General features: G+C 49.5%; 1 protein-coding gene across 3 annotated transcripts in view; it reads left to right on the forward strand.

Moving 5' to 3' along the window:
* Nucleotides 1-14153, forward strand: part of Loxhd1 (lipoxygenase homology PLAT domains 1) — a 150660-nt gene that overhangs the window by 76717 nt on the left and 59790 nt on the right. For 2 of the 3 annotated variants that reach the window (XM_055622789.1, XM_055622790.1), the window contains exons 18-23: nt 76-236; nt 2929-3406; nt 3873-4027; nt 6338-6471; nt 11802-11968; nt 12718-12822. In XM_055622789.1, coding sequence (XP_055478764.1) covers nt 76-236; nt 2929-3406; nt 3873-4027; nt 6338-6471; nt 11802-11968; nt 12718-12822 — 1200 coding nt within the window. The remainder of the gene's footprint in view (nt 1-75; nt 237-2928; nt 3407-3872; nt 4028-6337; nt 6472-11801; nt 11969-12717; nt 12823-14153) is intronic. The other variant, XM_055622791.1, reaches the window with a different exon arrangement.

A 14153-nucleotide genomic window follows, 5' to 3' on the forward strand; every position in this document is an offset into this window, starting at 1 on the left:
GCAAGTGCTTGGGGGGGGGTGGAGGAACGTTTGCTGCTACCGTTGTTTTACTGACCAGCCCATTTCTCCCACCAGTGGTCCACTACGAGATTGAGGTTTGGACAGGGGACGTGGGTGGCGCAGGTACCACGTCTCGGGTCTACGTGCAGATTTATGGGGAAGAAGGCAAGACCGAAGTGCTCTTCCTCTCCAGCCGCTCCAAAGTGTTTGATCGGGCATCCAAGGACATATTCCAGGTGGGTGAGAGCGAAGCAATGGGGGGGAGGGGCAGAGGACTAGCATTCACTAAGGTGGTAGCCAGGCAATCTTATTTCCTCAGCTAATGCCCATTGGGAGAAAAGACTGCCTTCCTCTAGCTGAATGGGGAATGCTACCTGGGGGGCAGGTGGAACTAAAATTCCCTTGGGCTCCGGGGAACCCTGGAAGCAATGAGTGAACTGTAGATTTTGAACTGGAAAGGAGAAAACATGGATGTTTGTCCATGCTCCACCTTGAATGGTAGCTTGTATCTTGGACCCGAGTTTGGGGTCTGAAATGACTAAGAGTCCTTCCTGTCCTTCCTAGCCTCATGCTTGAGTTACCTGGTGATCTTTAAGGGAAAGTGCTATTTCACCCCACACCCCAAGCCAGTCAAATCGATCTTTGGAAATAGGGTGTGTTTTCTGAGGTAGATTTCTCTTGAAAGTTCAGTTAGCCAATGTACTGTCGAGTCTTGTGTGACTGGTCCTTATTTCACGAACGATGGCATCAGGGCTGGGTTCCTCCTCTTGCTCCTTGTCTATGGTTCTGACTCTTAACTTCTCCCAGGCTGGTGACACGTCCATATTTCTCAGGCAGGCCCCTGAGAGGTAGCAGAGTTTGCTAATGAGTTTTTAATGTCCTTGGGCTTCCTCTCTTCACATTGCGAGTCTTTGGCTAGAGTTAAAAACAAAGCAAAACAAACAAACAAAACCCCAGATGTAGACGTGATGTAACCCCAGATGTTAATGTGAGCACATTGTTACTAAGAGAGGAGGATGCAGAGGCCACTGAGTATTTTATGCTGGACACGAAAGCATGTGTGTATGTACGTATATGTACAGTACATGTGTGTGCATCTACATGTGTGAAGGAAACATGCTCATGCTGGGTGTTCCAATGTGTGCTTTTGTACCACAGACTCCTTGGTCTGCGGTAGAGAGCCTTCTCCAGTGCCCATTAAAGACCCTCTCTAAGTTGGGGTTAGACGTGATCACAAATGTCTGGAATATTACAGCTACAGGATCCCCACTGGGTTTTACGTCCTCCCTCACTACTGTCAGGCCCAAGCCCATCTACCTGACCTTTCCAGAGCTCTTCAGCTTCTTCATCAGTATAATCCAGCTTTGTAATTAACCTGGCTTGCATCACAGTTTCCACTGCAATAAAAAGAGTCAGTGTCAGAGGCGCACCTGGGAAACTGTGAGCACTCATAGAAATGAAATTGAACGGTGCTCAGTTCCCATCCCTAAAGCAGCAAGGAGAGGGAAATCTGCTTTAGTGAGGCCCTAGGCACCATCTTGCTTGATGATTTCGGTTAGCTCCACTGCGGTTTCCTGAATACAGAGTTGAGAGAGCTTTGTTCTCATCTAAGTCTGGAATGAAAGGGTAGACACTGAGTAGCTAAGCCTTGGGTCTCTGATGCTTGGCACTCAGATGGAAAAACTAGTGGGACTTGACTTTGAAAAGAGTCAAACATGAAGACGGCCTCAGTATCAAGGTACTTGGGAGAGCCAGACAGAAAGGACCTCAGGTTAGGTGCCCCCAAAATCTGAATCTCAGTCTCTTCCTTCTTCCTAAGAATGTGTGACACAGTGAGGCTGAGCCACCGTGCACTGGGCTGTGGGAAGAGACCCAAAAGGATGCTCTTGGTCCTTACAGGGAGCTCATAGCTTGTATTGGTTTATTTCTCATGACTGTGACAAAATACTTGAAAAAGTCAAATAAGGACAAAGGGGTTATTTCAGGTTACGGTTTAAGACGATGGGGTTTATCATGGCAAGAAAGGAACGATGGGGGAGTGTGAGATCAACGATGGAGGAGTGTGAGATCAATGATGGAGGAGTGTGAGATCGCACTGCATGTACAGTGGCAGGGTAGAGAGCAGCAGGGAACGTGGTAGGGGTATCAGAAGTTGAGGTCCACGCCCAGTGACTCAGTTCCTTCAGCGGGGCCTTGCCTCTTAAAGGTTTCACAGTCTTCAAGACAGAGCCACCAGCTGAAGATTGAGTATTCAGACACGGGAGCCTATGGGAACTACTTCATATTCAAACCACAGCACAGCTCTAGAGCCCAAGATGGCAGGATAGGACCAGAGCCAGCTAAATCCTGGCCCAGCCCCTTTTGAGCTCAAGGGTCTGGTAAACCAAAGCTGCATGACTGGTAAAAATGGAGAACTCTGAGGAAATGGGAACGTTTGTTACAAGAAAGAAACCCATTTCTTTGTTTATTGCCCAAATCATATCTTCCTAATAATGGACACATTTGTAAAGAAAAACCAGGAAAATATTGTCTGGGGTTTTTTTTGGGGGGGGAGGGGGTGTTGTTGCTTATTCATTCATTCATTTATTTGTTTGTTTGTTTCAAGACAGGGTTTCCCTATGTAGCCCTGGCTGTTCCCTCTGTAGACCAGGCTGGCCTCAAACTCACAGAGATCTGCCTGCCTCTGCCACATGAGCAGATACAGAAGCAGGAGTGAGGGTGAAAGAATGACAAAAACAGGGAGACCATGGGAGTTAGAAAGAACTGTTTTTCCTTAAGCCTGGGGAAGAGCCGGGCGCGGTGGGAGAGGGGGATCTTCCATACTTGTGAGTGGAGGCCCTGACACTCTACACTGCAGCTCAGCACTGGCTTCGTGGGGGAGGGGGGCTGGCAGGGGCCTCGTAAGCTACCGCCCTGCACTTTGCACAGCTGGAAGCGGCGGACGTGGGTGAGATCTACAAGATCCGACTGGGACACACAGGCGAGGGCTTTGGGCCCAGCTGGTTTGTGGACATGGTGTGGCTGCGGCACCTGGTGGTGCAGGAGGCGAACCTGACACCGGAGGAGGAGGCCCGGAAGAAGAAGGAGAAGGACAAGCTGAGGCAGCTGCTGAGGAAGGAGAGGCTGAAGGCCAAGCTGCAGAGGAAGAAGAAGAAAAAGAAGAAAGGCAGCGACGAGGAGGATGAGGGTGAGGAGGAAGAAGAATCCTCTTCGGAAGAGTCCTCATCTGAGGAGGAAGAAGAGGAGGAGACAGAGGAGGAGGAGGAAGAAGAGGAGGAGTACGGGCCAGGGATGCAGGAGGTGATTGAGCAGTACAAGTTCGAAGTCAACCGCTGGCTGGCGCGGGGCAAGGAGGACAATGAACTTGTCGTGGAATTGGTCCCAGCTGGTCGGCCTGGTCCTGAGCGTAAGCCTTAAAAAAATAAAATTAAATTTAAAAAGTGCCATATTTCCCCTACAGGGGCCAGGGAGGGGGCAGGATGATTCAGTATCCCTCAGGTAGACTGAGTAGGCGGGACTCCAGTGTGGTTCACACATAGCTCTCCTGACCTGCACCTGTACAGTGACCTTTGACCCCCTCTGTTTGGAGCTAAGCACAGCCCTTGACCTGTGCCTCTCAAGGGGAACATTGGCTTTGGGAGGAGCCCTCACACTCCTTGAGATAGCCAAATGTGGGGTTAAGGTAGGAGGGTTGCTAGGGCCCGGTGGCTCTTGGTTTCAAGACAAGTCTTGGGTGGAAAGAGGGGAAGCTGGTATGGACATAGCTGTGGCACCTTTTTCCTTCCAGGGCCTACCTGGATCCCAGGGCATGGGCTGTGGCTCTGTCTTGTGGCTCTTATATTTTCAGCTGCTGCATCTTTCTTTCTCTCCAGCCAATACGTACGAGGTCCAGGTGATCACAGGGAACGTGCCCAAGGCTGGCACTGATGCCAACGTCTACCTGACCATCTACGGTGAGGAATACGGGGACACAGGGGAGCGGCCCCTGAAGAAATCAGACAAGTCCAACAAGTTTGAGCAGGGCCAGGTAGAGTGAGAGCTCCTGCCCGTAGCAACCTTAGCCAGCATCTTGTCTGCTGTGTGTCTAACAGGGTGTTACATTTGCTCCAGAGAGGTCTGGCTGGCTGTAGTTACCCTTCTGTAAGCACCAGTATTTTGTAGAGTTATGAGAAAATGATAGGCAGACTCCTGTAAGAGAATATCATAGGCTAATTGGTCCCCAGGGTCAGCCAGAGACTACAGCCTGTAGCAGGTATTCTGACGGAGTGAGCTGAGAGGCTTTAAAATATATATTTATTTATATTTTTGTGTATGGGTGTGTACCACATGGATGCAGTTCCCACAAAGGCCAGAAAAGGGCTTAAGATTCCTTTGCCCTGCAGGCATGGACAGCTGTAAATGACCATGTGAGGGCTGGGAATCAAAGTTTAGTCCTAGAGAAGATGGAGGAATGTTCTTAACTGCTGAGCTGTTTCTCCAGCCCCTGAGTTTGAGGCCAGCCTGGAGTTATGTAGTGAGACCCTGTCTCACAAAGCAAAGAGGTGACACTTGGTGGACAGGCTTGGTGGACAGCAGTGACTTGATCTGGACTGATGAGTGTGGTGTGGCTGTGTGGCCTGCAGCTTCTCCTGAGGAGGGGAAACCGTGAATGGAATGTATGCACCTCACTCTTCCAAGCGAAAAGGAAAGATGATGAAGAAAGTGCTTTCTTGCCCTTCAAGATTTCACAAAATCGCCTGTCCCACCCTCCTCTCTTGCCCCCCCTTGTCAACACAGGAACGGACATGTCAAATCCACTAAAACGCTCAAGCTCACACTGTGAGCTATTTGCAGCCCTTTCAACCCCATGTTTCTTTCAGCATCCCTCCCATGACTCAATACTGGGTTTTGTTTCTGTGTCCAGTGCCTACCTTGGACACTGATAGCCATCGTACTCCTGGACTGGGACGTCACTGTAGAGAACAGACTGCTAGAGTCGGTGCAGTCTGTGTTGATACTGACTATGCGTTGACTACCAGCACTGCCACTTGTCACACGACATTTCAGCTGACAAAGAACAGAGTGCGTGCTGTGGTCCCCTAGCAGTGTGTCACCCGTGACACTGCGCCATCTCAGCTTGTATAAACCAAAGCATGGTGTTTGCATAGTGACAACACTCACCTAGCAACGTGTTTCTCAGAACATTCTCTGTTTCTAAGAGCCCGTGACTGTATTGTGTTGAAGTTAACACAAATTAGACCATTGAAAGTTGTTAAGTGAGAATGTCCTTGTTATTAGGGATTCACCTTGAACTATTTAGGGGTAAAGGATCCTAGTATCTACCACCTATTTTAAACTGATCCAGAAAAAAAAAACAGACAAAGAAAGAATGTAAGAGAGAGATGAAGTGAAATAATTCCACTAATAGCGCAGGGAGAAGGCAGGTCATGGTTATATCTACTTCTGTGAGTTTTCTGAAGGTTTAAAATCTTTCAAAGTAGTTTTTTAAAGTTTTGTCCAGAAGACCCCATTCGCTCACTGGACCTGTCTTCTCGTCCCCCTCCGATGCACATGGCGACCCACAGACTTGTGCATGGCGCTCACTCCATTCGTCTTCCACCTAAGGGACAGGCACATCCAGATCACTTCTGCCTGTCTCCTTGGATCTGCTCAGGACTGGCTCATGGCAGGTGTTTGGCACACTTAGGATGGAAGGAGATTGTATACATGTGTACTCTGAGAATAGGGTCCTGGTGTAGCCCTCCCCACACCTACATACTCCTCACACATCATCATCCAGCGGGGCGGTAGTGGCACACACCTTTAATCCCAGCACTCAGGGGGCAGTGACAGGTGGACCTCTCTGAGTTCAAGGCCAGTCTGGTCTCCAAAGCTAGTTCCAGGGACAGCCAAGGATACACAAAAGAAGCCCAGTCTTGAAAACAAACAACTAATGTAAGATCATGCTCCTTTGTCTTCTCTGCCTCTCTCAAGGTCATTGTCTTTCTCCTTTCTCTAGCTTCTTGGTACAATGATAGTGAGAAGATGCCCTCATAGGCTCAGGTTATAAAGCAGCAGCGTAAGAACTGTGCATAGTCATGCACACCAGTAATATCAGCACTTGGGAGGCAGGGGCAGGACGGCGACAAGTTCAAGACCAACCTAAGCTACACGCGGAGCTCAAAAAACCAGAATCATGTGGTGCTACCTCCAGACCGCAGGGCTGCATTTTCCACACTCTAGCTCTGGTTGCTTTGGGCTTTATGGTCTTCCTTCGGGTGCTTGAGAGACTAGGGCTGAAGACAAGGGGAGGGAGGACATGCACTGCTCTTCTGAGTCATGGCTTCTCTCTTCCTAGACAGACACCTTTACCATCTATGCCATTGACCTGGGGGCTCTGACCAAGATTCGGATTCGCCATGATAACACAGGGAGCAGACCAGGCTGGTTCCTGGACAGGGTAGACATCACCGACATGAATAATGAGATCACGTGAGTGGGACTCAAGGAGAGAAAGAGGGGATCTTGCTTGGTGCTCAACTATTCCTGGAGAGGGGACCAGGTGTTCGACAGTGATGTCTGAGGGTGGATGGGTTGGCTGAGACCAGGATGAGTTTGACCATAAAGGAATCTGGGGAACATCGCTCCTCTTCTCTCCCTCCCAGAAGTTCCTGTTCTTTCGGATAGCATTCTTCTGGAACACCCACTTCAGCATCTCATTTCACCCATAACTCTCCATGGAGAGATCAACTTAGAGTACCTGTTGTTTATATTCTGGGGGCCAGATATCAGCCAAATCTTCTAAAAGGGCCATGTGGGAAACATTTCCAGGTCTGAACAGCATTTGGTCTCTGTAGAAGGCACTCTACTGGGAAAGCACAGTTGCAGCCTTAGATGAATGTGCTAAGGCACACTTTTTTTTTATTCTTTATTAGTTACACTTTATTCACTTTGTATTCCCCCTGTGGTTCCTTCCCTTCTCCCTTCCCAATCCCTCTCTTCCTCTACCCTTTGCATGCATGCCCCTCCCCAAGTCCACTGATAGGGGAGGTCTTCTTTCTGATCCTAATCAATTAGGTCTCATCAGGAGTGGCTGCATTGTCTTCTTCTGTGACCTGGTAATGCTGCTTCCCCCTCAGGGGGAGGTAATTAAAGGGCAGGCCAATGCTAAGGCACACTTTAATTCCAGCACTTGGGAGGCAGAAGCAGACAGACTTCTGTGAGTTCCAGGCCAGCCTGAGCTACATAGTGAGATCCTGGTTCAAAACAAAAACACCAGCCTTAAATGGCACTGAAATGGGGAATGGGCCTGTGTGCCAACTAAACTTCATTTGTGGATGCTGAAATTTGAATTTCATACCTCAACATGCTATTGTTCTTTCAACTTTTTCTTCTCAACCACTTAGAGATGCAAACCTATGGTGGGCTTGATATATGTGAGCAGGTGTTGGGCTGGACTGGTACCTGTTGGAGACTCATAGCCACCCTCTACCCTAGCTTGAGAAGAGGGTGTTTGGTCCTCCCCACAGATGAAGGAGCCCTTGGCCCAGAACCAGCTGGTGCCAGCGCAGGACACGACATCCAGACCAATGCTGTGAGCCCCGCTGTGTTTCCTACCGCTAAGTCACACTTCCTCCTGGATGAGGGGATCCAGGGTAATTGAACTGAAAGAAGGTTCCTCCATGTGTAGTTCAGTGGCATGGAGAAAAGCATTAGAACTCTGGAATGGTTATCAGGACTGCTGAGGGTCTGACAGTGTGTGAAATTTAGTGAGCACTTAGCAAATAAATATTTGTTGAATAAGTTTCTTGGCCTGAATCCTGCTGTGTGTTGGACCATGTCCTTTTCTTGTGCTAAGCTCCATGCAGGACATGAGGTAGCAGGACTCACCCTAGTTCCACCTAGACCCTATGTGGTCATTCCCAAGGAGACCTGAAGCTCACCTCACAGGTAGCTCTGTGTTCTGGTTGCCAAAAGCATCCTGTGACTTGGGACCAAGGGGTCCTGACCTGGGTAGATCCTCTGCCAAAGTCATGCTAAGTTACCTCTTTATGGCTGTCATTTCCTCTTCTAACAAGCTTAGTGGCACTGCCCTGCTAACTTCCCAAGATGTCCCTGCCAAATCCCAGGCTTTTCAGCTGGGAAAAGGACAGAGTGCTGCCGAGACAGGCTGGAAAAAGACACTGCCCTGCTCCCTTCATGCTCATCCAGGGTTAGTTACTCTCTTCTGTTGATTTGACAGTTTTGGTCCAGCCCAACAATTTAAAAATTATTGTAGCTTTGTAATCTATTTGAATATCTGTCAGCATTTGTCCTCTTTCATTATCCTTTAAAAATATTAGCTATTCTTACCTTTTTCAAATCAAGACATTAAATGATTTGGGGGGAACAAAAGCTCCTCTTGAGAGTTTGATTGTTCTACCATTAAAAGAATATGTGGGGAATTGTATATTTAGAAATTAAAGTGCCAACCCCCTCCGGGTACATTTCCTCTCTTGTCCAACTGTTCATTTGTGCATCTCAATAATCTGCAACAATTTTCTATTCTGAATGGCTACTGGTTCTGATTAAGTCTATGTCCAGGCAGAGTGCGCTTCTGTTGCTCTTGGGAAGAAAGTCCTCTCACTGGTCTTTCCTTTGCCCTTTATTTCCTTCCTTCCCCATCTTTCCATCCTGCCCCATCCTTTTCTGTGCATGTGTAACTGGTTTGTGCTTCGTTAATAAGAAGCTCTCTTCAGTAATGAGCTGGCTTCAACAGCTTTCACGCCAACGCTGAGTACAGCTTCATCTGATAGAAAAAAAAAAGAGAGAGAGAGATTCAAGAAAATGCAGAAGACAGAATGACAACAGCAGGTCTCCTACAGAGGTCTCAGGGCCTGCCCTCTGCTCTCCCAACCTCTACAGGGCAGGGGAAATGCCCAGTGGTCAGGGGGTTTGAGAACATTTACATCATTCCTTACCTGCCTGGGACCACAGTAGCAACCTCCCTTGCGGCCAGTTCTCCTGGGTCCCTCTCTGTCTCACACCTTCCCCCAGTCTGGTAGCAGAATGTCGTGGCTCTTGGCTCAGAAAAACATGAGTCTGAGTCCGTGGTGACATCCGACCACTTCTGGTCACAGCCTCCTGACCCAGAATCCTTCAGGCCTCTGCTCTAAAACCTAAGAGACTCCTATCACCTACAGGATGAACACAAGCATGCCCTAAGTGGCTTAGCTAGTCTCCCTCTGCTCTCCTAGCTCTTGATTCTAGTCCCACCTGCCCTGTCCCCACCTCTATTTTTCTCAGTTCTTGTTATTCCTTGAGCCCAACAAAAATGGATCTTCCTGGAGCCTTAACATTGGCGGTCCCCTCTTCTTGCATTCCCTCCCCAGAGCTCCATTCCCCCATGTTTAGGCAGGTCTCTGCCTAGCTGTCACTGCCTCATGGACCCCTGGAATGCCCTCCCTGCTCCTTTCTCTGGATGGCTTTTTATCTGGCCTATTTACCATTTCTCCACAGTGGCACAGGGAAGAAACAACGTCCTCTCTGCTGTTCCTACTGTGACTTCCCCAGTACCTAGAGGAAAGCGTGGCTGCACAAGACCCAAGTTCAGAGTTCCTGAGCTCTACACTGGGGCTATCACCATTAGCACCACCATCTGCTGCCTATATTTTGAAAAGTGGAGAATACCATCTATATTTAGTTAGTTAGTTGGGTACGTCACTGTACATCAAGCTGTATCCTTAGCCTTTTTGCTTTTGATTTGAAGCAGAGTCTCGCCAAGTTACCTAGACTGGCCTTGAACTTCTGATCCTCCTACCTCAACTTCTCTGGTCGCAAGACTACAGGTTTAGTACCACCAGGCCCTGCTAGCTATTTACATAACGCTCGACTGCGTAATCTTAGTCTTTTTTTTTTTTTTTGTACTTTCAAGTAAGGTGTGTGTGTGTGTGTGTGTATGTGTGTGTGTGTGTGTGTGTGTGTGTGTGTGTGTGTTAAACTGCTCCCAAGCTTTGATTCCATGTGAAGCGCCTGCTGCTCAGGCCTGGGGCTCCTCTCTGCCCCACCCTGGTCTGAGCTGTGCAGTTTGCCTTTGGCTGGGTTGCCTGCTTGCCCCTGTCCTTTATTCCTTACAACTTTCTGCCTGCTGCATCTTCTGCCTCCAGAGACCTGTTTGAGCAGGACTTACTCCTGTGGGAGGATGGAAGGGTCACTAGGCCCAGTCCCCCAGGATTTCCATGTGTGATCACCGGCCCTGGGGGAAGAGGGCTGACCCCCAATCCTGGCCTGGCTCCAGCTCCCATCCGCTTCCGCCTGCTGGAGCTCTGCCTGCTGGTGCAGCAGCTGTGAGCCTGTGGCGGCCTTCAGAATCCTGCTGCAGGTGTCTCAGGGACAATGGAGCTCCACAAAGCCTCTGGGTCCTGTGTGCTTCCAGTGCTCAGCAGGCGCCGGCGGGAGGGCTGAGCCTTCCTTCCTGGCTTCTGCCCCCATGCTCTCACCTCCTAGGCTCTTTCTTTCTAAGAGTCTCTGTCTCTACCTCTGCTCTCATTGTCTCTGCCACAATCCAGCTCTCTACCCCAACCCCCTTACATAATTGAGAACTGCAGCCCATTATTCTTGAGTCGTTTGATTGGGTTAAAGTTTAGCCTGTCGACATTTAAAGGCTAAGAAGTAGAGCAGTGCGTGTTCGCCACAGAAGCACTGCTGTCAGGGCTGACCCAGAGCAGTGACTCTCACCCTCCTAGTCTTCCAGTATAACATGGCCTTCTTTGGCTCTCTGAGTGTGGGGCTGAAGTCACGCCCTCTGATTTGCATTTGGAGGTGCTGAGGACATGGACACTTGCCAGGATACTGTCCAGCCCAGAAGTGGACTAGTTCATAAATGGCCTTTTCACATCAGGGCAAGAAGAAGAGCGGCAGACGGAGAGCAATGGCCCCCAGCCTGTACACCAGCTGCATTCTCAGACCCTCTGAGCAGCTCTAGAGCTTAGATGCTAGCCTACAACCTCCATGATCGCCTGAGCATGGGGGAGGAGAAAGAAAGAGAAGCAAGGAAAGAAACCAGAGCCCCAGCTGTTGAGTTAGCAGTTCTCTACAGAGAGCATGCCCTTAGCCGTGGAACAAGCATGTTCCAGATCTCACGTGGGATACACACAAAAACATGACCCATTGTTTGTGCCAAATTCAAGTGTGACTGGGAGTCGTGGCCCTCCATTGGCTAAATCTGACAATCCTAGGAAGGAATATGCTCAAGATCACACAAGAATTAGCTGAAGAGTCCTCAGGAGACAGGGGCCCGAGAGTTGAACTTCAGAAGTGAGTCCTTAGTAAGGTGTCTAACCCTCTCCTGGTCTACCTTCCTCTCCAGGCCCAGCCACTGTGCTAGGTACTGCTTTTCCATGGAGGAATCTTCATGGACATCCTCTCCTTTGAAGGCTGGGATGTCACGTTCTGCTTCTTAGATACACTTTGTATCTCCCATAAGCACACTTGGTCCATCCCACCAAAGTCCTTGGACTCTGTACATGGTCATGGAGCACTTCCCTTGTGCCAGAGTCACTGGACTCAGATTGCCCAAGAAGGGCATGACAAGGGTCTCATAAATCCCTCTCTGTATATTTTTCTACCCAATGTATCATGGACTGAGAGTGCCCTGGGCTTATCACTTATCCCAGGCAGACATATGGGTAATTCCTAAGCTGGGCAGAATGGGGGTGCGATTCTGTGGAGGGCAGGCTTGGGGGTCTCAGCCCTGGGGAGGGCCCTCGTCCTCAGCATGTCTCAACTCCCATATGAGATCTTTCCAAAGAGATACCCCAATCTTCCTCACCCTGCACCTTCAGGTACTACTTCCCATGCCAGCGCTGGCTAGCAGTTGAGGAGGATGACGGCCAGCTGTCCAGGGAGCTGTTGCCAGTGGATGAGTCTTACGTGCTACCCAGCGAAGATGAGGAGGGTGGGGGACGTGGTGACAGTAACCCCCTTGACAACCTGGCTCTGGAACAAAAAGGTATCTTATATTAGAGATAATCTCCCCCAATATCTCTTCTCTCTTTCCTCCCCTTTCTCCTCCTCCTCCCCACTTCCATCTTCCTATCCCTTCCCTTCCTCTAGGCTCTTCCCTGCTTATGGACTCTGGGCACCTCCTCCTTGACCCTGTAGCTGTCCTGCCCTCTCCTCTCTCCATGGAGAGAACATAGAGGTTGGGGGAGCAGTGTTCCCATATACCTAGCATAGGGCTTAGAATAACGAGGTCCACAGCTGTGAGCTGCTTTTCAGGAAAAGAGTGGTTGAACTAGCTCTGACTTATCTTTTGTCCTCTAGGTACATCTTTAGGCTCCTGAGGCATATTTCTGAAGAAAAAAAGAATTAGCACCATCTAGCAAAAGGCCCATGGGGCCTATCCCTGAAGCCCCGCCCAGCCTAGAGAGGTCAGAGCAGAGCGCCAGGCTTCTGACTCCCACTCACCTCAGGTCTCTTTGACCACGAACCACGAGGACTTCCTGTAGGAACCAGGGCAGGGGCATTTCTGTGCCACTGGGGAGTTTTTAGAGTTAAAGGCACTACAAGGAAAGCAATTTTCAGAACTGACCAGGTGAACAGACACATTCGTTGCTTACCACAGCTCACTGCTACAGGATGGATACAGGGGAGGAACTGGAGTGACAGAGGCGCGGTGGACAGATCATGGCCTCCCCTTCCACTTCTTGGTATCCCCAGGTGATCTAAGTTCACGTCTCTGTCATCTTCTCCTCGCAGATAAGGCAACCACATTTTCAGTAACCGTAAAGACCGGGGACAAGAAGAACGCGGGCACAGATGCCAACGTCTTCATCACACTGTTTGGCACACAAGATGACAATGGTAAGAAAGAAACACAGGGCTTTCTGGGCACCCTGGAAGACTTATCAGAAGGTCTCTCTTCTTCTGGAAACTCTCTTGCATACCTGTCTCACAGCAGAACACAGTACTGGGCCCAAGGAGACAAAGGCAGCTTCTCTGTTCCTACAAAACCTCTTCTGCCTGGAGCCAGCCTGCTCCTGCTGTGCTTGCCCTAACTGTACCCCAAGAATCAAATGGAAGAAAGGACTCTTTCGAGTTCTATAAAAATCAGCCCTGGGAGTTCCAGGGGTCCCCACAATAAGGTCTTCAGGGAATTCCAGAGTTACTCCAGAAGCTGTACAGAAGCTCAGGGCAGGTGGCACCTTCAATTTAGCGTTGTCACCTTCCGTTCAACTCTCGCAGGCATTCTGCCTGTGTCTACAGAGGAAACAATTCTTCATGCACTCTTCTTGTATTAACTTGAAGCCCTGGGCCAAGCACCCCTGAGGAATGAACCAACCCAGCCCCGACCGTGAGGCGATTCCATTCTAGTGCAGTGATGCGCTAATTCAAAGCTGGAGCCTGATTGGTTTATTCAAATTTCCATTCCAGCACTGGCTGTGTGACCAGGGGCAAGTGGCTTAGCCACTCTGTGCCTTAGTTTTCCCCATTTGTAAAACAGCGATAAAGCTTTACGTGTCTTATGGAGCTGTGAGTTTCATTACACAGAACACTTAAAATTTGGGGGCCAAAGGAGTACTCAAAAGTATCAATTGTCACTGCTTAGTAGGTTGAATAGAGCAAATGGTGTTTAATGAACAAATTAGGTCACGGCTGATAATCAGTGAGCCTGGGTCATGTCTGAGGGACCACCTGGAGCTTTCCGCTGTCATCATGTTGAGCACTCGTCATCGTAGTCTTCTTCAGGCCTCACAGTAGCTCTGCAGGGAAAGCACTGGATCATCTCTTTCCAGTGTTTGAGGAAGCAAGTCATAGACATCAAGTCATTTTCCCAGGACCAATGGATGGTAGAAGGCAAAACCAGGCACCAGGACAGGGTGTCTGTCTGTCTGTCTGCCTGCCTGAGCAGTTATGTCAGTCTGCCCTAAGGTTGAGTGTCAGAGGCTTTCTACAGGAGGGACTAGACCTGGGGTGATGGGCTTCGAGGCCAAATTGTACCAAGCAGGCAGGAGGGCATGGTGAAGACTGATGTGGATACCACAGCCGGCCCCAAATTTCATGTGTGGCACTTGAAGCTGTCTCTCTTTGTAGGTCCAGGTGAGTCTCCAGGGAATTTTTATGTCACGTCCCCATAGAGATCGCTGATGGTCTGTGGGTGTGGGGAAGGTGACTTTGTCAGTAGGTCTGCCCCG

Source organism: Psammomys obesus, unplaced genomic scaffold (assembly GCF_907164565.1).
Source record: "Psammomys obesus unplaced genomic scaffold, mPsaObe1.curated_primary_1811, whole genome shotgun sequence".
In the NCBI taxonomy this organism is placed as follows: Eukaryota; Metazoa; Chordata; class Mammalia; order Rodentia; family Muridae; genus Psammomys; species Psammomys obesus.